The following is a 23,838-nucleotide window of genomic DNA, read 5'->3' on the forward strand; positions in this document are numbered from 1 at the left end:
TTGCATCATATAAATTATCGAAGACAATCTTGAAATCCCTAAAAAAATTCTCAGATACTTGATATTTTTTTAGAATATATTAGCCGCCCACATCTAGTACAAACGGATTTAGATGTATGAAATAAAAGGTTGCGAGAAGCAATACAGACAGCTCTTTGTTAAAGAATCCCTTAACCATGAAGAAGGAAGGATTAATAGAAGTCATCAAATTATTATTAACATCAAATTTATTTACAAAATGAAAACTTTTACAGGGTCACGCATTCAATAAAAAAAATTCAAACTATGAAAAAATGTTACATACATTTGGGTAAGATTTTAGTCGTTTTTTGTTTTGTTTTTGTACATTTGCAAAGATAATTCAATTCCCTTAAAAATTAATTATTAAAAAAAAGGAACAAATATATTTTGACACAAATAAGTTTCAATTATAAATCCTTGTAAGGAGCAGGGTCAAACGGTGTTTGGAGGAATATGAGGAGGAAAAGACGGGGTTAGGGAGGGAGGGAGTCAGTTTGATGGTGTAACAGAAGAAGAATGGAAAGAGTGATATATATATATATATGTATGTATATGTATATTTAGGGTACAAGGTTTGGTTGATTTTTCAATAGAGATTATAAAGATTGTCAAAATATTCTTGAATTAATTCTTTCTTTAAGTTTTCAATTTGAAGCTTGAATGAAAAAAAAAAAGAAGATATATTATTAAAAATATAGCATCAATACACATTCAATAAATGTAAATTAAAAAAAAACACATTTAAAAATATATATATATGTATTGTGTCTTTAACAGGTTATTTGTTCATGTCTGAATTATATTTATTTATATAATTTTCATCTTTTGAAAATCACATTTTTGGTGTGTTTTTTTTTTTTTTTTGGGGGGGCTTAGCAAAACTCATCTTTCAGCTCTTACTTGTTTCTTTATTTCCTTTCACAAGTTTTTTTTTTCTACAGTTTTCTTTTACTGTTCAGCAATTTCATTTTCTTTTACTTTTTTATATTTGGATTGGTTCAGCAAATATCACTTTTTATGTATATATATTTATATAATTCTTTGATATGATTAAATGACAACTTTAAAAATTGACATTCTTATTTTGTGGTCCCATTTCCACTCCCAGGATTCGCTCCGTTTCCACTCCCAGTCCCTTCTTTTTTACTCCCATCCTTGGCCTTCTTTGAATCTTTTTTCTTTTCGTCATCATCATCTTCACCAGGCTCTGGATCCTGTAGAACATGCCAATGGATAACTGGCCGTCGAGGATTCTCAACCATTTCGCGCCAATGCTTAATTTCAGCTCCTTTTCGATTATAACCAAGGATGACTCGACCAATCGGATCTGATGTTCCAATTCGATCGTAATCAGACACAGTGAGTTCCAAATTGACACGCTAGAGGAGATTGGTGAAAGGTTACAAGGATCTTAAAAAACAGCGGGTACAGAAAATCTTACTCGAAGTTGCTCTTGTTCCACAATGAATACAAATGACTCGTTGTAGTAAGGATTCAAATTACCCATCTTGACTGATGTTTTTTTCTTTTTACCAATACGTTTACCTTTACGATCCAGGAGTTTGATTTTGACATACGGGTCTAGTTACGAAAATGAATTTTTACATTTAAAATAAAGAACTTCCTTATGAGAATCCCTTACCAGAGGCTCCTGTAATGTCCATTTTCTTCAAATTCTTACATTCCAAAATACCAACAGTCAGTTTTCCAGATGTGGGGACATATCTAAGTGAAAAGCAAATGTCTCCAAGATACTGCAAATTGTAAAAATATAATATTTAGTTCGTTAAATTGATAGAAGTTTTATTTGGGTATACTTTTACTATAGTGGTACCTAAGTACTGACACATTTAAAACAGTACTTTGCAAAATTAATATTATAATCAATTCTTGCAACCCCATTATTTAAAAAAATATATGGGTGTCCAATGTCCATGATAAAACAAAGCAAAAAAAAAAAATGAATGAAATTTGTACATCCCTGTAAAACAGTGGTACAGGAATTACACCCACAAACAATACTAAAATAATAAAGGTTTTAATAAATGCCACCCTTCTAGCTACAAAACCCTTCTTCCACCCCTGATGTCAATTGGCTTTAACGGCATTTTTTTGAATATTTTCTCATCAAAAGTTTTGAAATACCGAGACACATTTAATAGCGTATTCGTATAGCAACAACTCTCATTTTTAGTGATTCATTCAATATCGTAGTTAACCACAAATTCCAAAACATCAACAACTTCAATGTCATTAATGGCTGTTTATTTGTTTACTCACACCTCATAATTAGTGTTCTAAAAATTGATTAGGGATTATGTAAAACTAAATCTTTTTAAACAGTATATTTAGGGGATTAGCAGGACAGTTTTTGTGGCATCATGACACAGGAAATACCGATTGCGGTGTCAATTTTGTATAGTATAGTTTTAAATACTCCAATATCCCAGTAAAGTATTCCCTATAGTTCTGGTTTACCAAGTTAATTTGGGGCATTTTATTTTTCGGACAGAGGTTGAGAGATACGTTGAAGATTTCTACAATGGTGAAGAATTGCCAAATATGTTTTAGGGGCTCATAAATATAATAATATCTACATACTAGAGATACATAAAAAGGAGGAAAATTGTTTTTGAAGTTTGAACTTTCCTCATTTGTAAGAAACACAAATATTTATTAATTTAAGTTTGTTTAATGCGTGTTTGAAATGTTATAATTACATATTATCTAAGTATCATACACAAATTTATGTTAATGATTATGTAAGCGACTTTCCAAATTAAGTAGTCGAGCAAAAAGTAAGTCACTAATTTTATCTTACTCTTAAATATCAGGGGCGTCAGCATGATTATATTTGGGAGGGGGTTTTGGTTTTTGTGTTAAAACAAAAAAAAAATTAAAAAGCTAGATTTGTGGAAATATTTTCAAATTTTACATTTTTTAAAATAAAAAAAAATATATATATAACTGTTCTCAAAAATTGTTTTAAAAAATTACATTGTTTGGAGGAAAATTTTAAACATCAACAACTATTTACAAAAAATTTCAAAAATCCAGTGCTGTTCAGAAAAAATGTACTTTATTTGAAAAAAAATATTTAAAATTAAAGTAATATATAAAATTTTTGAAAAATAATTTCAAATATGAAATTTTTCGGAGAAAAATTTCCAAAATCCATAGCTATTCTAAGACGATATAATTTTTTGGGAAAAAAAAATCAAATTAAATTTGATATATTAAAAAAAAAAATCAAATATTAAAATCTTTGAATTTTTTGTTGAATATTACATTTTCGAATAAAGAGTAAAAAATTACTGTATTCTAGGGGGAGTTGGCTACAATCCCTCCAGGCCTACTCCTACAGACACCCCTGTATGTAAATAATATTTGTACATCCAAGTATGGGATGCAATAAAATCACTCAACTATCCCCAAAATCTTACTGCTTTCCCCATTTTCATTAAAAATATATCAAAGGGTATACCTCTACCCAACATACCTGATCATCCACTTTCACAGAGCAAAGATCCTTCCATTCTTCAATCGTTTGTGCTAAATCAACCATACAGAGAGGTACCTATAGAGTAAACCAATACATTAAAAACCAAATTACATGCGAATTTTAAACATATGTCGACCGTCAATATAAAAGAGAGTTATAATGATTTTTCTAAAAATTGAGTTTGAATGATATATTTTGTATTTTTTGACGAATTATTGTCAATTTCTATCAAGAATTATACTGATTAGACCCTTACAGCACCGTAAATTGTATTTAAATTAGCAAAAATTAATTGTCCTATTAAAATATTTAAAAGTTGATAAATTGTATTTGAAAGGGGGCAAATCAGGGTCAAATTAAGTTCTATAAATCAAATAAAGGTTATAAACTATTGTTACCATTCTTGGGCATCTCATCTCAACGCATAAATTTGAATGCAAAGTCTATAACTCAAGTAAAGTTAATATATCTAGACAATATAAGGCTGTCTGTATATACAGGAGCGTTCTCAGGGGGTGGACTAGAAAAGCAATAAAAAATAAGGAATTCTTGTTTTTCATAGAAAATTTATATTTGATTTTTTTTTCAAAAAATTTAATATTTGAAATCTAATTTAATTTTTAAAATTTTTTTATTTTCTTTTAAATTTTTTTTTTTTCGAAAAGATAAAATTTTGTGTAACTAGCTACGAATTTATGAAATTTTTCAAAAATAATAGTGATTTTTTGAAATTTTGTTCTAAAAATTTTTTTTTTAAAGTTAATTTTGCAAATTTTTTCAAAAAACTTTAATTTTTATTTTTTTTCCAAAAAGCATACTTTCCCTTCCCAAATATGATCCTGCGGACGCCCCTGATATATTTATATTTTTTTGGGTTAACTCACCCTATATACGATTATGTATGAATTAATATATTTGCTGTGGCCACATACAAAAAATCTTGCACAAAAATCAAAAAAGTAAAAAATCCCAATTTAATTTTTACTTCATATATAATGTACAGCCCCATATTACAATGACAATTTTCAGTCATTTTTAGGGATTGACTTCTAATTTCTGGGCTAAGTTAGGATACCCAAGAATTTTAACTATAGTTAAGAGGCTTTATTTATTCAAAAAATTTATATTGATCCGGATATGGCCGGTCGAATAAAATGAATCAATTTTTAGTTCTTTTGTTATGATAATTAATTTTGAGTAATTTAATTGCTATTTATGCCGCTGCTAAAGGGTTAAAAATTGACAATAATTAGTCAAAAATACAAATGATATCCATATTCAATTTAGAGAACAATCATCATTGCTTATTTTTAGGTTGATGGTCCACATATGTATTTATCGTCTATGATGTCATAGATTATATTCAAAATAAAAATGACTAGTGCAAAAAAATAAATAATCTATCTCTATTCAATTACCCCGTTATATTTTGGATTTCCTTGAAAAACTTATGAACTAATTTGAACACAATCTCTATGTAAGTACGTACATACTACTGTAAATCAATCAACTTCTATGTCACAAACAAGAAGTTCTAAGCAAACAATAACAACAACAAGGGTTTGTCGTTTGAATCGTTATTATGAATTATAATGATTATTTCTTTTTATTGTTCCCCCAAAACACATTTTACCTCAAGACCAGAGCTAAAAGCAAGTGGCAAAATGAAGTTTCAAGTGATCCATTTTTGGCCACGATAATAATTCTTTATGGGGCCGACAAGGGTGTTATACATTAATCTACAGTGATAAAAAATCTTTTAATTTCTTAGCTAGCCCGTATTTTTGGAATTGGTAACTTGAAGACGAAATTTTCTTTCCCTTAGCAGTTGTCACTATTATTCAATTCCTGAGTAGTAAACTTCCTTTCATAAATAGTTTCAACAATTTATAAACCTGATTCAACACTCATGTGGGCTCATAAAAGATAATTTCTCATAATTTGTTGCAAGTCGTTGTTGGACTCATAGTAGAATTGAGAATTGACATTAGAGTAATTCTTGCGTATGTCTTTGTTTATTTTATTATTTCCCTCCTCCAGGAGGGTGCGCAGGATTATATATATATTTTTATTTCGAGAAAAAAATAAAATATTAAATTTTTTAGAAAAAAATTTCGAAAATCCTGAGCTATTCTTAAAAAAAGAAATTTTTTGAAGGAAATTTCTAAAATAAACGACTCTTTCAAAAAATTTAATTTTTTTCGAAAATAATTTCAATAAGTGAATTTCAAATATTAAATTTTTTGGAAAATAATTTAAAAAATTAATTTTGGTAATAAATTTTTTTTTAAATGTACAATTAGTCATAAAAATTGATTTTTGTTGGATTTTTTTTTTAAATCCTCAGTTGTTAACAAACAACTTAGTTTTTGCGAAAAAAGTTGAACAATTTAGTTAAATTTTTGGGGCTTTTTTAAATTATTACATTTTCTAGTTCAAAAATTCATTTTTTTGGGGGATGTGGCTACAGCCCCTCTAGCCTACCCACTACAGACACCCCTGTTTTTCTTTGCAACAGGTGATAGTAGCCTGGTGTCTAATCATTATATCCCAGTAAGCTCCTCCAAACATTTTTCAAATTGTCAGGGTTACTATTTTACCTTTCGGTTCCTTTTATCTAACATGCCCATTATACACAGTATTTTCATCACTATTAATCTATATCTAACTACGCAGTTCCCATGAAAGAATGAAAATATAAATGTTGTTAGAACAAGGTTAGTGAAGAATTTTCAATTCTCATTTAAAATTAACCAACATAATGAATGACGTAACTTGGTCCCTAAATACAGGAGTAAAACTATAGAGAATAATGGAGTAACCTATGTCATGAATTTCTAAACATGGATTAAGAAATCCATGCCTAAGTATACGTTAATAAATAAGGAATCAATGTAAACAAAAATTATATTACTACATCTTTACTTTTTATGTCTAATATATTTCACCAAACAAATGTGTCGAATGACGTCATTATAAAGAAAGAGAGCCACTGAATAAATTTGCTACTTTTGCTGCATTTTTTGTTGCCTAACCTTGTTCTAATAATATTGGCAAATATTGTGTATATCAAGTGACGTCATTTGTTGTACCTAAATATGGTGAACTCATAGATAACTAATTGGTCAACTCACGATAAAAAAGTTTCTATGTAGTCAAATAAAATGTAACAAAAATGAATTAAGTGCGCAGTATTTCGCTTAAAAAAATAATAAGAATCACTGGAAATAATGGAAAAATGGACGTCTCAACGGGAAAAAGTGTGAAAAGATCAAAGCCTAATCATTATGGAAAGTGATCAATCTATCTCGCTATGATTGAGTCTAATATACTTGTATAATTAAAAGCAACCTATTGTTGTGCAATCATCTCCCCAAATATTTATAAAAATAGTAAACCTATTTAATTACTAAACTGATTAGTTACTTCATTGTAATCGAAAAAAAGATTCTATTTAGATAGTACTTTCAAATTAATGACGTTTTTGAAGTAGCGACAACAAGGATAAATACAACGTAACTAAAAATTTACTTTTTCTAAAATAATAATCATTAAATTTTTAATGAAAATTGTACTGTGTACCTATAACAAGGATATTTAAAATGAAGTTAATCTCCTTGCTTCGAAACTATAAACTACTAATTACAACTAATCAAATTTACAACTGCAAAATATTTGATTTGGGAACATTTTTAGCCAATCTTACATTCTATTTTTATTAATTATTTCATAAAATAATTTAAAGTGAAACTGAAAAAAGGTCAATCAAAATTGACCTTTTTTTGACACCATATTTTTGAAGTTGTCATATAAGGTTAATTTTTTAGTTTAAGCTATAATATAAACCAAATTAAAAAAATATTAGCTTCCAAATAAACTCACTTTCGTTATTGAAGATAACTTAATAAATTACTTATGCTTCGAATGCCGGAATGTTTTATATCAACTGTTCTTAACTTTAATTTTTATCAATATAGTTATTTCACCACGAAATATACTCTAAAATTGTTGTTAAAAAAAAAAGAGTTTAAAAAAAGGCCAAACATATTGCGGTTGAAAGTTATGATAGTAATTTTGGTGTACCTCGGATTAAATAACAATAATAAATGTGGGTTTTATCCACTAGGATATCCAAAATATGAGTTTGGTGTCTTAGTGTTATTGTATTAACCTCAACAAATAAAACTCTAAATTCTTTATTTAAAAATTATTATATATTTTTTGAAGGTTCAACATGGACAATTTTCTCATCCAGGCTTATAAAAGTCTTAAAAATATGCTCTTTGTCCAAAATAAATTCGATTCCAATTACAGGGCTGAGACAAACTTCCCCAGTTCAGAATTCTTGCACGACAGAGTGTGTCATAGGTTCTAATTTAATTTTGAAAATTGCAATTATGAAAATGAATTGAACAAATAGTTTTTTGTTTATTAAAAATTGAAGCTATTAACTGATTTTCATAAATGGCACTAATAAAACTCAAATCTAAATTTCAGTTTGTTTTATTTAATAAAATATTTTGTTGAAGGATTTTTGGCAATATTTATTTTCAACGGAAAACTCACGTTTCTCACTACTCCAATGCATGATAGCAGTTGACTGTACTTTAAATAAAACTTTTAAATCTTTCCAATAGAATGAAGTCCTTCCCATTCTACTGCTAATTTTAAAGCCTGATTGCCCTTTATTTAAAGAGAAGGATGTTATTTTGCCCCACCCTGTATACACAAAAATGTTAGTTTGTTACATTGGCAGTCTCAAATCGTCCGGATTATACTATTATCCAGACTCTATTTTAAATCTGACAAATTTATTTTGTATAACACCCTTAAGCTTTTTTCTAATCATTGTATTTATTTTTGAGTAAAAATAAACAACTTTGTTTTTGTAGTATATTTGCAAAGCTTTTAACCAACAATTACTCATATACAATATATATATTGCAATTAATTATAGAAAATGCATTGATTAAGGCATCATCTAGCTAAGTACTAAGCTAACCTATTTCAAGGTTATGTTTCTGGGTAGTACACGCAATTAAGCATGAAATGAAAATGTAACTAATTACTTACTAATATATAGTTTAGTAAGTACATAGATTAGTGAGTTTTAATTATGAATGAAGATAAATAATAATTAAAAATTATTTCATAATAGTGAAAATTAATATGTCAACTACAATTTTTGAATTTGTTCTATATTCATGTGTCATACATACGTATGCACATATTAAAAGAGATTTTGTTGAAATTATGTTTCTTAATCAATCCTAAATTGAACATCATTTATGAATACTTTAGTACTTTATTACCCAGCTACAAATTAATGTGGAATATACGTAATGTTTAAAGGCAAATCAATTCGTAATTTAAATTTTCTACTCCAGACTTTTATTATTATTTTTATTACTCAGTTATGTTTTACTGTCAGTCTGGCATTTTTCTGGCATTTTTTAATAACTGTTATTTTTTTAAAACATTTTTTTGTTCTTAAATGATAATTGTAAATTCTAAAAAAAGTGGGTAGTCAAGGGGCATCTTCTGAGAAGTAACTATAAATTATAATCTGATGGCTGTAAATATTAAATATATAAAAGACAAAATAAGAAAGTGTTGAACTTTTTTTTTTTTTGACACACCTTTGACACTTTTGCAGAATATTTATTTTATTAATGACCTCTTTTTTTTTTAATTATAGAAAATAAAAATAAAATGACAAACATGAATATTGTTAACTTAAACTGTGTCCAAAAACTTGTTCTTATCACAAAAAAATAAATAGTCAAGGGAGTGAATCCCCCTTCAAATGAAGAATTTAATAAGCACCAATTTTTATTTTTTTTCAAAAAAATCCACAAATAGGAAAAATTATTTAAAATCAATATTTAAGGGCAGTGTTTTTCATAAAAAAAAATGAATCAATGTACCTTCCAGAAGTACATGGAATATCAAGGGATCCGACTGTAAAAGATGACACTAGATAGCCTAAACGCTAATGACATGTTTATGTAAACGAGACAATAATGAAGAGTGCATAATAAGAACTGTAAATAATCATAACCTTATCCTTTAAAGACACCGGCTTAATAGATGCTTTACAAAATTGCTAGACTGCCCAACCGATACAACAATATAAGAACACAACATCAAAATCAGGAGAGCTGAAATGTAATCTATGAAGGAAGCCAATGCTCCATCTAGCAGTCAATCATATATAGTTCCTGTGGGGTTTTTTTTTTTGTTAGAAAACGATCTATGATGTTTTTGATTGCTCCTTACTCTATGTTAAATCAAATGTATTTTTTTGGCTAAAATACAAAGCAATATAATGCACAGTGCAGTGACGCTGACCCCTGTGGGCTATTGAAATAGGTATTTGTAACATATTTTACATTTAATTTTATGTCCTTAAATGAATTTATACTTGTATTAAATATAAAAGTAATCTATTTATGATTTCAAATATATTAACAATAGTTGAAGTTTAAAATTTTGAGTGTTTTTTCGCTTTATTTTTGCAATAAAATTATCGTAGTTACGATTATCTAATTTAGATCAAATATGTGCCGTTTTGTTTCATAACTTTTTTCCGTTTTGAAGGCAGTTTCATTATTCCCTTATTGAAGATGTATTCTTGCCTATATACGAGTATAAAATGTCAAATTTTTTTAAATTTAGATGTCAAAGTACGTATTTTTTAATAGTACCCGAGTGTGCCAAGGTATGCACTTTGAGAAAAGCTGGTCAAGAGGCATCTTAACATATTATAAAGGGAGTTCCTCTTCAAAAGAAGAGATCTTAAACTTCTTATTCGAAAAAATACAGGATCTCTAAGAATTTATTTATAAAAAATATAAATAGGGATTTATTCATCCGTAACTATGGGGTCACTAAAATTTAAACATGGCCTTCCCAAGTAAAAATTTGTGCCAATCCGTCCCTCCATGAAGGTGAAATTTTTTAACGAATGAAAATTGTAGTTTTATTGCCCTGGATCTACAAAAAGGTGGCGAGTGATCGTGAAATGTCAACACTAATTAAATAAATATAATATAATTTAAATCCCTCCTGTAAAACTTAGATAATTCAAATATTTCTATCACCAAAGCTAAAATAAATTATATAAAATAAGAAATTTAAAGAAGTTTTTGTTAAAAAATATATTAAAAACAAATTTTTATTTCTAAAGACTCAGTGTTCTACAATTTTTTATTGAGATAAGAAAAAAATGATAATAATCTAGTATAAAGTTTTACACATTTTTGTGAGTTAAAAAGTTGATTCTTTTGTTTTAGTTTTAAAGAACAATGGGCGAGTCCTTAGAGATAAAAGTCAAAACTTAAATAGTAGCTAAATTCTAAGATCTACTCTGTAAGTTAGTCCTAAATCACTCTTTGTATAAATTTTTTTGTGTAGTGATGTATGTAAGTATGTTGTTAGTCAAAGGCAACATTCGTATAAAAGTATTTGTGTATAAATGTTTACCCAATCAGATCTTTATTTTTGTATGCTATCATCCCTTCTTTCTAAGGCGTGTCACCTGACACTCTTGTGATATCTACAAGAATATAAAATAAAAGACGTTCTTTAAAGTAAAAGTTTATGTATCAATTCAATTTGCGTAAATATTTTTATTTAGTTGGTATTAAGTAGTGTTGGATTCGAGGGTTAGACTAACTCGGAAAAACAACTTTCTAGAAAAAATTTATGTCCTAACTACTGTATCAGACGGTGGCACAACGTTACATCACATACACAAAAAATACCCTTTGTTTTTTTGTCAGCTGTCACTGTATCAGCTTATTTTCTTCCTATCTATGTAATGAATGCTTATTGATTTAGTTTGAATTTGCTCTTGATAAGCTGTGAAAGCTTCCAAATAAATATTGTATCATAATTTCATAGATAGGAAGAATTGGACCATAATTGGCCCATAATGACCAAGTGATCTGGACAATCTTTTTTGCTTCTTTTTTTAAGGTAAGGTTAATATTTACAATAAAGGTAATGGCGTGGATTGTGAACATATTTTTCTCGGTTTTACTCCATTGAATGATTTTTTTAAAAGTTCCTTTATTTGGTTAGATGGAGTTGTACTGATTAAGGATAAGTAAACACTATTGGTATTACAATTACTCCAAATGCCCTAGGAATATTGTGTGAAGTCCATATACATAAAGTATACTTCTTTCTCTAGGTGCGAACCTGAACACATTTCGTTCAAGAGAATAATTTCTCCCAAACGCGTTGTCCTTTCATTGGTCAAATAAAGTTGCAAGGATGAAGTATTGGTAAAAATTAGTGCGTTATATTTACTCCATCTAGCCTAGGAATTGTCTTTGAAGTCCATATACATAATGTATATTTCCTTCTCTAGGAATGACCGAGGCGCAAACATACGTACATTGAGTTTAAGAGAATAATTTACCTCAAGCGGGTTGTCCATTGATCCACGTTGTTCCGTTTTTGTTTTTTTTAATTTGACTTTACTTGATCTCAAACAATAATTAAAACTCGAAATACTTGCGTAATAATTTGTAAAAAGATTAAATGAGTATTAGCTATGCCAGAAAATTAGTTACGTTACAAAATATGGCTATTAAACAAATTTCAGGTAAATTAAGTAAAATCTTGAGGTTCAACAGTTGATTTGAATGCTTAAAAGTTCTATTTTGATAATTATTTTAGTAATTTCTCTTTAGCAAATATGTTTTATATCTGTAGTTAATTATGTCATATTAAATGAATTATTTCCAAGAGGTACACCTTTGAACAGTGAAATATTTTTTCATTTGTATTGCTCTGTATTTTATTTATTTTTTTCAAACAAAAAATTGGTATTTAAGATTATAGTCAAGTATCGATGTGCCACAGTCCTCAAAAATTGTGTTTTAGATTAAAAACCATTTGTTCTATCATTATTTTTTATTTAAAGACAACTGTTATAGGCTCCGTGCCCGTTTTTGAACATGGAAAGGACAATAACTGTAATTTTGGAGAAAAAAAGAAAGAATGGCTGCTATGTTTTGGGTACCAACTGCCTCATTTTAACCATAATCTTCAAACACCCTGTTCAATGCATTCAATTTTGTATAAATTAATGAAATGGTTTTTTAAGGGTTAAACGGATTTTCAGGATGCAAAAAGGGTACATCACAGCGTTACCTCGCTAACAGAAAAATACCCTATGTATTTTTTGATGTCAGCTATCGATTCCCTCCTCTTGTTTGATACGTCATGTCTATTTCATAATGTTATTCTATACTTATTCTCCTTCTCCAAAAGAATAGAAATACAATTTTTTATTGACCCCTCGTTTATAATAGATATTGGGCATTTTATTATTTATATGAATAAATGTTGTCCATCATATAGGGATACAAATTTATAGCTACGCTTTTAATAGAATATTACAAAGCAATACTACAATGCAGTATCGAATAATATACAATGCAGATTTTAATATTACGAATTATAAATATAAAATTTATTCAAAAAATTGGAAAGAAGTAATGTAACAGTAAAATGGAAGTACATAAGAGATATGTAGCAGTTGGAATGATTTACTTATTTGTCTAACTACCATATGATTTCGGGCCTTTTATTTGTTTCTTTTCGGAAGAAAGGTTGTGTGATACCATAAAGGTAACAACGTGACATGTTTCTACAAAAGAAGACATCTGATTTCCTTAATTTAATATGCAATAGTGTTTTTTCTAATACTAAAATAATCAAATAAAAGTCAATTAAACATGTGGAAGTTCTGAAAAACTCAATAGTGGGTATGTTGCCTAAAAAAATTGGCTCGAATCCAACACCAGTATTTAATGTTTTTTCATATATATATCTATTTTGCAAGGACTGTAGGTAGTAATTTCCCTCGTCCATCAATCATACAAAAGCTTGTCCTCAGCATGGATGGAGTAAATTGATATACGTAGAAAAAAGGATAATATTTACTATGATATGAAAAGTATATTAAAAAAAAAACGTAAATATATTCATAAAAACATTAATGTACGTGGTAGCTTAAGATCTTACCTTAACTTCACCAATTTGATCATGTTTAGAGAACCGATCATAGTCAAAAACAGCAAAAACAAGAACTTTGTCAAAAGTCTCGCTATAAGGAACCTGAAATAAATGCAGATAAAGATGTGTAACAAATTAATTGGGATTGATTTTTTTTAGAATCAACTTACATTTTTGAAGGCAAAGGTTTCGTTAAAGAAAGGATTGAGTGTCTTTCGGTGAACCTTTGTCTCAAATTTTCTTTTTTTATCAGGCATCAGATATACTTTGATGTAGGGATCCGAAGTTCCACCCATGTCAAGAGCTGGAAGCTCAGAGCATTGAATTGCAGTCACATTAAGGGTTTGTGTGTTAAAGTCATACTCTAACTTATACTGTAACTTCCCTAAATATTCCTTCGAATCCCTCATTTTATCTGGTTCATCCTTGATATCAACCTCTTCCTCATTATCCACGAGATAGTCTTCATCATCCTATAGGGGATATTAGTGTATTTTAGATATGTCTGTAGAAGAGGTACTTTCTAAAGGATTTGTGGATATGTTTTGTATCATATCGAAGGGAGTAAATAACATTTTAAAAAAGACTATATCCTTAAAGAAACGAAGTGAATCAAATCATGATAAATAACAAATGTCCCCCTAAATATTGTTTTATATTTATTAAAAAATAAAAAAAGTTATCCCCAAGAGACTCTTTGTTCAATTGGAACTTTTTTTTCTTGTCCATGTTATCTAAAAAATATTATTTTCATTTATAATAACTTCTTTCGTGAATGTATGGACAATTTAGGGTGGCAATCATTTTGTCGTGAGTATTACATTTTAAACTTTTTATGGGGGTTTGTTCATTTTGTTGTGAAACTTAATATAATAATCGGCGGAGAATATTTTTTCTACAATTTAGAAGTCACTTAACGCCTTTCAAGTTAAAAAAATTAACGATTATGTTTTGATAACTTCTTCATTATCTTTCAAAGTCATCACACTGAAAAAATATACATTTTTTCAACTTTTTTGCTTGAATGAATGAACTTAAATTATTTATTACTGAATACATAAATATATTTAGTTAAATATCTAAGGAGAAAAGCTTGCGCGTGATACATGGTCCTATATTTTCTCCTTTTCTCCAATGGTACACTAATTTTTGCAACAAAATTTGTAAGTGAATCTACAAAAAATTGAAAATTTAATGCTCACAACATATGAATTGACACCCCAATGTAAATAACACATGCAAATGAATATAAGATGTACGGTTTTTTAATTATGAAAAAGTATTCATTTGAGACAAGATTAGTTTTAATGTTTTAATTCTTTTACGTACCCCTTCGAGCTTCCCATCTTTTTTTTTCTTATCCCTTGGTCGTTTTTTCTTAAAAAATCTCCAAATGCACCATCCAAAACAAAGGAGCAAACTTAATGTAACAACTAAAGAAATAAATTAACAAATATAAAAAAGTAATCAGCATTATATTTATATATTATTGTATCTATAGAACCTCGAGTGATGTTTGTAACAATACAATTAAAAACAAATCAATATTACTCTTGAAATATAGAATGGCAGGTTTTTGTATTTTTCAATCCTAAATTGAACGCTTATTTATTAAATTTGCAAAACCTTGTTGGTACTCCCAAATTTATTAAGCCTTAGCATTTAAAAAATTATATATATCATGTTCCAATTGAAGTAATGTAATCGATGCAAGCACAACCCGGATAACATCCAATTAATTTGATTGTAGAGTAATGATCAAAATGGAAGGTTGCTTACATATTAAAAGTAAATATCTGGACTATCCAGTTCATCAAAAATGCATAATGGAGAGGAGCTTAAAGAGGTTTTTAACCATTCAAAAGGACTTGTAAATCGCGAACATATGGCCAGAGATCATCAAAGATGAATCAACAAATCTTATCAGAAGAATGAGAAGAAACAAAGATGTTTCGAGGTTAACAATTTAAAAAAATCTCAAAGATCTTGGTTAGAGATCGTATGTACGGGTTGCAAGGCAAATGTTAACAAAAACTCTTCTACAAAAGCTGGTCATACGATGCAAGTAAATGGTTAATAGTTTTTTATAAAGTATGACAAAAATAGCATTACAATTGATCACATCTACAAGTGGTATAGAGGCATATTTCTGGCATTATCCACAGGTAATTTTACTGAAAAGTACCGGATAAAACATCCCCCCCTATTTTACCCTTGCCCTACAATCAAATAATTTATCCATTGTCTTTGATGTGCATGCAACGGCGTCTTTACTCAAATTGAAACATGTGATATATCATGTGAAAACTGAGAACCTAAGACATTTTGCGGTAGAAACAGCTATGTATAAAATGTCATAAATAAGGATTTAATTTAAACTTGAACAAAGTGTCAATAAATTTGTGCCGACTTCACGAGTATATCTTTTACCAGGAAATAAGTATATTTTCCAAAAAAAAAAATAACAATAATTCACGCTTCAGTTCAATTTATTTTAATTAAAAACAAATACAAATTCAAGGCGTTACTTTTTTAATAAAAACCCTTAAAAAAGAGGGCTTTATATTGGAAATGGATCCTCTCACATTAAAAATAAATCCAAACTTGAAATTAGCATAAAACAACTTTTTTTTTAATTTATATGTTTTTTCATGCTTAAAAATGGTTCAAAAGTTTTTGGTTTTGGTTTGAAAATCCTGGACTACTATCAATTGAAGTGAATCAAACTAATTTGGTTCTTTAAGAAGAGTTGAGTGTAGGTCAGTCCTTAAGAAAAACATGGTCTAAGTCAGTCTCATAAAATTCGGTAAAGTCGGTTCTATAGATAAATTGTTTGATGACGTCATGTGTGGTTCAAAATTATGATCATGGACTCAATAACGTCATATGAAGTTGGATAAATCATATTTGTACAACTCAAACATCAGAATAAGGAAAAATATTGCAACTGGCAGATTTAGCCTACGATTTGAAAACGACAGCTAATAACATATTAGACTGTAGCATGCCGTGCTCTAGGTTAGATGGAGTAAATGTAATAATGTAATATTTACTTATACTAAATAAGTGCGAACCGAAATATTAGTCCAAATCAGTTCATAATTTTTTTAAAGGAAAAGTACTTACAAATATTTAAACTGATGAATATAAATAATTTAATAAGATCTTACCTGAAATAATAACAATGACGTGCCATTGTTTCAACCCCGTTGAATTTGCCAATTCAATGACTTTATCATTAGCTTTCTCTAGAAAGGTTTCCTCTGGCACTGGAGTGATTCCTGTATCATCGGTTCCTGCAAAATATGATAAGAACACAAAATATTAGAAGAGAACTTTCCCAGCTATTACAAGTATTATATAACTTTCCAACTATTACCGTATTTTCATAATAAAATTAAAGTGTATCTATAATTAAAACTGTCAAAACGTTTTTTTATCTAGTTTTTTATAAATAAAAAAATACTTATTAATTGTATGAATAATTAATATTTGATGTATGCATAACCTCTTTTTTAATCCTTTTTGTAGATTTATAAATGTATTTCAATCTAAAGTAGTATTTTTTAATAACAATATTTTTGTATCGTTTCAGTTACCGGGAACCAAAATTGGTAATCACGTTTGATTCTGGGACTAGGCGCTAAAAAAGGTGATTGTTAAACCACACAAAATGTCAGAATCTGATTATGTTTTATTCAGAGGTAGGGTTTTGGAATTGAAAGTTGTATAAAGTATAAAGACTCTTAACTTCAAATTTTTATCATCTAACGAATTACTGAACTTTTTTTCTGTAAGTTTGATCACTAATACATATATGACAAGAGTTCATTAAAATATGTGTATTTTTATGTTGTTTTTTTACCATCATTTTTGGATATACAAATAAAATATAAAAAATACAAGGTTTTTTATGTTAAAAAGCTTATTTCTACCTACTCAAGTCATTAGCTTTATCGTATCACTCTAATTTTATTCCAAACAGAAATGGAAAAAAATGTCCAAAGACAGTCGGTATTCAGCCAAATAAGTCAATCATATCAACTGATATTTATCCAATAAAAACTCCAGATTACTATTGTAGCATCGAGTCATGAGTTTTGATGAGAGAGTCAATATTTAGGATGTTTTCTCCAATTATTCATTAGTTTTATTATTATCATATAAATTAATCAGAATTTACCATTCAAATTCTGACCCTCTTGCAGAGACGCATTTCTCTAGTCAGAGGGGAAACCTACATCATACCCAAAACATTTCTTACAAACTAATTAATTTCTACTTATATTCAATAGCAAGCTTTAATGGCGTCAAAATTGGAGTAACTAAATTGAAAAGCCTTCCTCTCCATTATACCTCAAAAATAGTTATGAAATTGATTGAGATCTTGGAATGAGGGTAGTCAAAACTCTTCCAGCTAGAATTCCTTAAAGTTGTCAAAACATAATTAGAACTTTTCTTGGAGGTGTAGGATGGGACACCATCTTACTGCCAAACAAATTATCCAGTCTATAGTTTTTTTCAACCCGGAGAAATACGATGTCATGGAGGACTCTTATGCAAAAGTGAGAGTTCCCTTTTGACCCCATCTACCGTTTCGACGATTGTCTCATCCAAATCATACCTCATTGAGTGGATCCTGGATGTTTTGAACTTTTCAAGGACTCACAACCACGATCTCGATTGTTTTTTAAAAGGGTGTGAAGTAAATCAATTTTTATTTGCCGATGACTTTCTTGCTTCTTTGTGTCGTAGTTGACTAAAGCAATATGTACCTTTATCAAAATTTGCAAGTGTTAAATGAAGTCATTTTCCATTACGCTTGTGTTGGGTAGGGATACAGCATTTGGGAAGAGGATAGTACTTAATTTAATCCTCTCTTGTTTGTAGACAAAAGTTCTTTATAATTTCACATTGCTATCCAGTTTGAACTGGGCGTAGCCAACAGTTTGATTATTTTACAAGATTAAAAAATAGCGTAACCCATAGGAGAAAATTCAAACTGTAATTCATACAACATGAATTTATTCCAGTACTAATATAAATTGTAGTTAATTCATAAGCAAAAAGAACCTAATTAATCTCAGTCAGGGATAATACATCTTCATTTATCTTTGTGGAATCATCTGGAAGATAGGTTCTTGCCAGATATTCATTAGAACGTATATTAATTCCACCTACTTTTGTATACACATAATTAATTAATTAAATAATGAAGTCATTTAGCAAAGAAATAGCCTATCTTATTTTCAGAGTTGGATATTGAGCAAAATAAACGCTGTTCATCACTTTTGTGCATTTTTGAACGCTTGTGCGCCTAAAGGGAAAAAAATAAACCATTAAAATAAGAATCTTTTAACGGTCTTCATTTCTTCGCTCCTTTTTTGTTGTTCTCCAATGACATCTTTTTACACACACCAAGGTTAAAATCAGGCATTGAAACACAGATCACGTAAGCAATTTTGTTCCTAATTCAGTTGGCTACTCGAATACTTTTTTTCCACTTGGAGACACTGAGGGTATTATGTAACCTCCATAAGTTCTCAAGGTGAATTATGTGTGGAAATTTTGCATAAATAACGAGGAAAAATGAATGAGTGAAATATGCATCTGTGGTACCTTAAAAGTGGGAGCTTCTTTAGACAACTAAATTTGAACAATAATTAATTGCTAGCTAGGTGTTCATTTCATTTCAAAAATTGAAAGGTTAAAGCAAAGAAAATGAACGCTAAAACAAAAAACACAACAACAAAAAATCCGAAATGAATGGATTAACGGAAAAAAAGTCTTTGGTTGAAAGCCTACTTATCAATTTATTAAATGCAAATGTGTGTGTGTGTGTCCGGCCATCACGCCCAAACCAATGAACAAATTTCGCTGAAAATTTTCATTTAGCTTTTTAAAACACCAAAAACAATTCTCGTAATAATTTTTTTGGGCCTTCAAGGCCGTGGTACCCTTCAAATTGCATTTATTGAAAAATTAATTTTTGAATAACAAAGGACTACTTCTTATAAAACAAAAAATAAAAACTGTAAAATTATGAGAATTATTCTTGCTATATTAAAGAAGAAAAACGAAGAGAGAATAAGGATTTTTAACCATAACGTGACAGTTGAGCGAACAATAGTTCAATATTTGGGGCTGGAACATTTTCTCCTCTGTAAACCCTTCTAATTTTTTTTTTTTTTAAGTGTGTGACGATACAAATCAACATGCAGCGAGAATAATTCTTAAGATTTTATGGTCTTTATTGTTTGTTCTATATGAAGTAGAAGAATTAAAAATAAATTTTCATTTATTAATGTCCCGTCAACACCAAGCAAACCCACTCTAGTTTTACATAAATCCTCTTATAACTATGAAAAGACATATATATAAGAGTAGTATTAGGCCAATTCAAAAATATACTCTTTTCATATCAGATATGTTTTCACATTTTTCCCTATGCTTTAAGATGTGGAAATCTCAAAAATCATTTATTAAGAATCTAAATATGTCCTATACCCCACTTCATCGGCCTTAAAGTTTTTCCAAAATGCCATTTCTGATGATTTTGAGTATTTTTGTACAAAAAGTATGGATAAAGTTTACAATTGAACGTCAAAAAATAACCATTAAACCTCCATAAAGCTATTTTGTAAAATACTTTACATAAATTTTATTATCTAAGTATCAAGAGATTACCCAATACAATGAAAGTAAAAAGAAAAAGATAGGTCCGCAGACCGCAGTACTAAAAAATGTATTCTCCCATCCATCAATGTTATTTTCCCTTGTGTTTACCCACTTTTTCAAAATAATACATTAAATTTATCGAAATATGAAACCTCACTTCAATTTATTATGGTTGAATAATTTTTCTAATACTAATTTCAAAATCAAGATGATATATCGTTTATAATATATATCATTAAATTTTTTCTTAGACATCTATTCTTAAAAGTGTAAAAATCACAAAAAAAAAAGTGATAATTTATGTTATCCATTTAAAACATCCTTTTTATAACTTTCAAACAAATTGTCGCACATTATATCCTACAGCTTGAGAGAGATATTATCCCTGCTTGGGATATTTAGTTATTAGGTTTGCATAGTCAACCATCATTTGTATTCCTCTCTCTCCAATTCATTAACCACTCGAATATTATGTATGTATTTTTTTGTTTTCTTCTGGTCTTCACTTCCTGAACATGATACAACAGGCTCTTGTTCCCAATCTGACCTAAGTTTTAGTATCACTAAAAAAATGGGATTCTGGACAAAGAAGATTATCTAATTTAGTTTTTTCAGTTATAATCTAAAATAAATGTTTGTTTTTCTACAGCTGTCAGATTTTTTAGTCGAATATAATTTCAGGGATATATTCCTCTTTTGATAATTATCTAAAACATTGCTATCATGTACGAACGGAACCACCTCCTTTGTCAATTACCACATGTGGTTATGGACCTTCTTATTCATGACAACTTCCACTAATTCATTATCAATTTTTCGGAACAATAACATCTCTGGAAAAATGTCAAATCATTTACGAGAGTATCCACTGCAAATGCTGAAGTCATCCATATTGACGTATAAAACAAAGTAAGTAATGTGTGAATTTTAACCAGCATTTTCATTGTATCTTTATCATATTTCATTTCCTCGCTGAATATAAACATCTTCTGGGGAACATATTTATCGCCATCCATCTTGCTTGATGAATCGCTTCTGTTTTCTTCCAGTGAATACCACAAGGAGGAGTGCCTTTGAGTGAAATTATAGTAAAGTATGTCATATATTATTGGTTATCAGCTCTTGTAGATGTGTCAGATTTCTAAATTTAATCCATCTTCTTTAAAGAATTTCCACTTTTTTCTTTCAGCAATAATCCTTTAATAGTGAGACTTTTTGAATGTTCTTTATTTAATTTTGCCCCATTTCTCCTTAAAGTGTGTTTACACTGAATTTCCTGGACACCAAAAGTGATGCATGAGGTCATTAAGCCCTAGTTGGATTTCCCCAACCTGAGGTTAAATATGATTGGCACCAGGGCAGTGTTCCGAGCTATATGTCCAAGAAACCCCAAAAGTAATGTAATAAAAATTTCCAACATATTAGTCTATAAAGATGTGGCCCCACCTCCTCCTAAAACCTTGCACCCCTGGACTATGGAATTTAGAGTTATCTAAAGAAAAGGGCCTGCAGGATCCACCATACAAATGTTAATGTTATGAAGGCCACTGGTAAAGATCAATGGACTGCCACAAAGGGGACGCCATCATCAAGGTATGTACCCCTTTCCATGCTCCTTGGTACTCATTCAGACTGGGGGGGGGCAGATTTTGAGTACATAATCTTTGATGATGACCATCCAAAGTTTTTTCTTGAAATGCTATGTAAATCATGAATATTCCCATACTAGGAGAACTAACAAAATTTATTACTGAAGCTCATAAACAAACAAATTATGGTCTTGCAAATTACCTTTCCCTCTAATAACTGTTTTTTTTCTTCTATATAAATAATAGGTACATATGAGTTCAAGTGAGTATATATTATTCATATAATAAGTATCTTCGTACAAGCATGATTATATATTTTCCTAGAAACTAAATTAGTTTTGTTTCTACACCATCAATCATAGTCTTAAATACGATTATGCCAATATCATGAGGAAGAAAAACCATGCTTTTGCAATAAATAACATATGTAGGTTAGCTCACACTGTAAAATATATGCAAATTAATATATGCATCAAAATAGGTCATGTTGACATTAGTTGCATACAAAATGAATTGCTTAAAAGCATACTGTCATTTGTATTCAATGATTTTTCTTAAAATTGAGGACAAATTACGTTTGTATTTCTTCAAGAATAAATATAGTCAATTTATAACTAGGAATTATTCTAATTAATCTCATTAATTAGGGTACAAACTGTATTTAAAGTAGCAATAATTCATCACCCCAATGAAGTAATTAGAATTTGATATATTTTAGTCTAAATAAGCTGTATCGGAGAGAAATTAAATATTATATATTAAATAAAGGTTTTAACCCATAATCAATCATTTTTAGTATCTCCACTTATCACAAAAAAAAGCCTATGGATGATCGCAATATGTATAGTAAAAGTGAGGTTGTATATTTATATACATTGGATATTGCTCTTTTTTTTTATTATTCAATATCGTTTTTGTATTAATTCACCACATATGTACCGAGTAGGGTCCCAAAACTTCCAAAAGCATTTAATTACAATTTAATCTCCGTTATTATGAATTACAAAGTTTCTTATTCAAATAAATAAGTTTTGTTTTATCCACTGTCTCCAAGTGTAAAATTGTTGGAGAAACAAATAAAAAGGAAATACGTGTGTGATCTCCTTCGTGGCAGTTTCAATGGTGAAAAGCATCTCCATCCGGACAGTCAATAACATCAAAAAGTCAATTAAGGAGCGCCCCCTCCCATACAGCTAAGAAGAACCAAAACTTCTTGCCTGCCTACATGTAACCTTCTTCCAGGCCTAACCTCAATCCCCTGGACTTAACAGTTTGAAGAACCATAGAAAATAATGTCTACCGCATCTCTTATCCTATTTTGAATTCGCTCCGAGCTGCCATCAGTTTCAATTAAAGAAAAAAGCAGAAATATATTTTATGGCTGAAAGGTCAATTTGGACCAAAGTAAAGTTTCATCAATCCAAGGAATGATCAATCTAACTCACTCACTAGTAACTCAAATCATAACTTAAGTAAATATATATTTGTATATTTTCATTTACTGAAGTCAAGTATTAAAAGGAAAAAAATATGATATCTTGTTGGCACGGAAAAAATAACAAACTATTTGGGTAATTAGTTCACCCGAGTGGTTGATATGGGATCCTATGATAGAGGGAATAAAGGCTTGTAGTGGATCCCTTTTATATTAAATCCATAAAAGTGGCACTCCATGATAGTAGGCATACGGCATTCGTCCACTACTCCGCTAATGGTTCAACGGAACTCATGGACTGTTTAGTTGGAAGACTATTGTTTAAAATCCAGGAATTACTAGCAGGGGGCTAATGCTATACCCAAAAACCATTTTTTTGCAGCCCAAGGAGACTAGATAAGTGGTTGAGTTATTTATCAATAAGTGATTGGCGTTTTAAAAACAACTATACGAATGACTACGTTGTCTAAATTTATTCAAAATAATAAAAGTAAGGGTCTAAAAAGGAAATCGGAGAAAATTGCAATTTTGTTTTTTTCAGGTGCAAAAAATGAACTTCCAATGGAATATGGGATTCGTTA

At 29.2% G+C, this 23,838-nt stretch overlaps 1 protein-coding gene across 2 annotated transcripts in view; it reads right to left on the reverse strand.

Annotated features, from left to right (window-relative positions):
• Window positions 1-209: 209 nt before the first annotated feature.
• Window positions 210-23,838, reverse strand: part of LOC121116436 (synaptotagmin 1) — a 36,587-nt gene continuing 12,958 nt past the window's right edge. For both annotated transcript variants that reach the window (XM_040710689.2, XM_040710690.2), the window contains exons 3-10: window positions 16,726-16,851; window positions 14,885-14,988; window positions 13,726-14,028; window positions 13,565-13,657; window positions 3,521-3,598; window positions 1,664-1,775; window positions 1,463-1,602; window positions 210-1,400 (exon numbers count right to left, since the gene is read on the reverse strand). In XM_040710689.2, coding sequence (XP_040566623.1) covers window positions 1,101-1,400; window positions 1,463-1,602; window positions 1,664-1,775; window positions 3,521-3,598; window positions 13,565-13,657; window positions 13,726-14,028; window positions 14,885-14,988; window positions 16,726-16,851 — 1,256 coding nt within the window. In that variant the 3' untranslated portion in view covers window positions 210-1,100. The remainder of the gene's footprint in view (window positions 1,401-1,462; window positions 1,603-1,663; window positions 1,776-3,520; window positions 3,599-13,564; window positions 13,658-13,725; window positions 14,029-14,884; window positions 14,989-16,725; window positions 16,852-23,838) is intronic.

This window comes from Lepeophtheirus salmonis, chromosome 4 (genome assembly GCF_016086655.4).
Source record: "Lepeophtheirus salmonis chromosome 4, UVic_Lsal_1.4, whole genome shotgun sequence".
In the NCBI taxonomy this organism is placed as follows: Eukaryota; Metazoa; Arthropoda; class Copepoda; order Siphonostomatoida; family Caligidae; genus Lepeophtheirus; species Lepeophtheirus salmonis.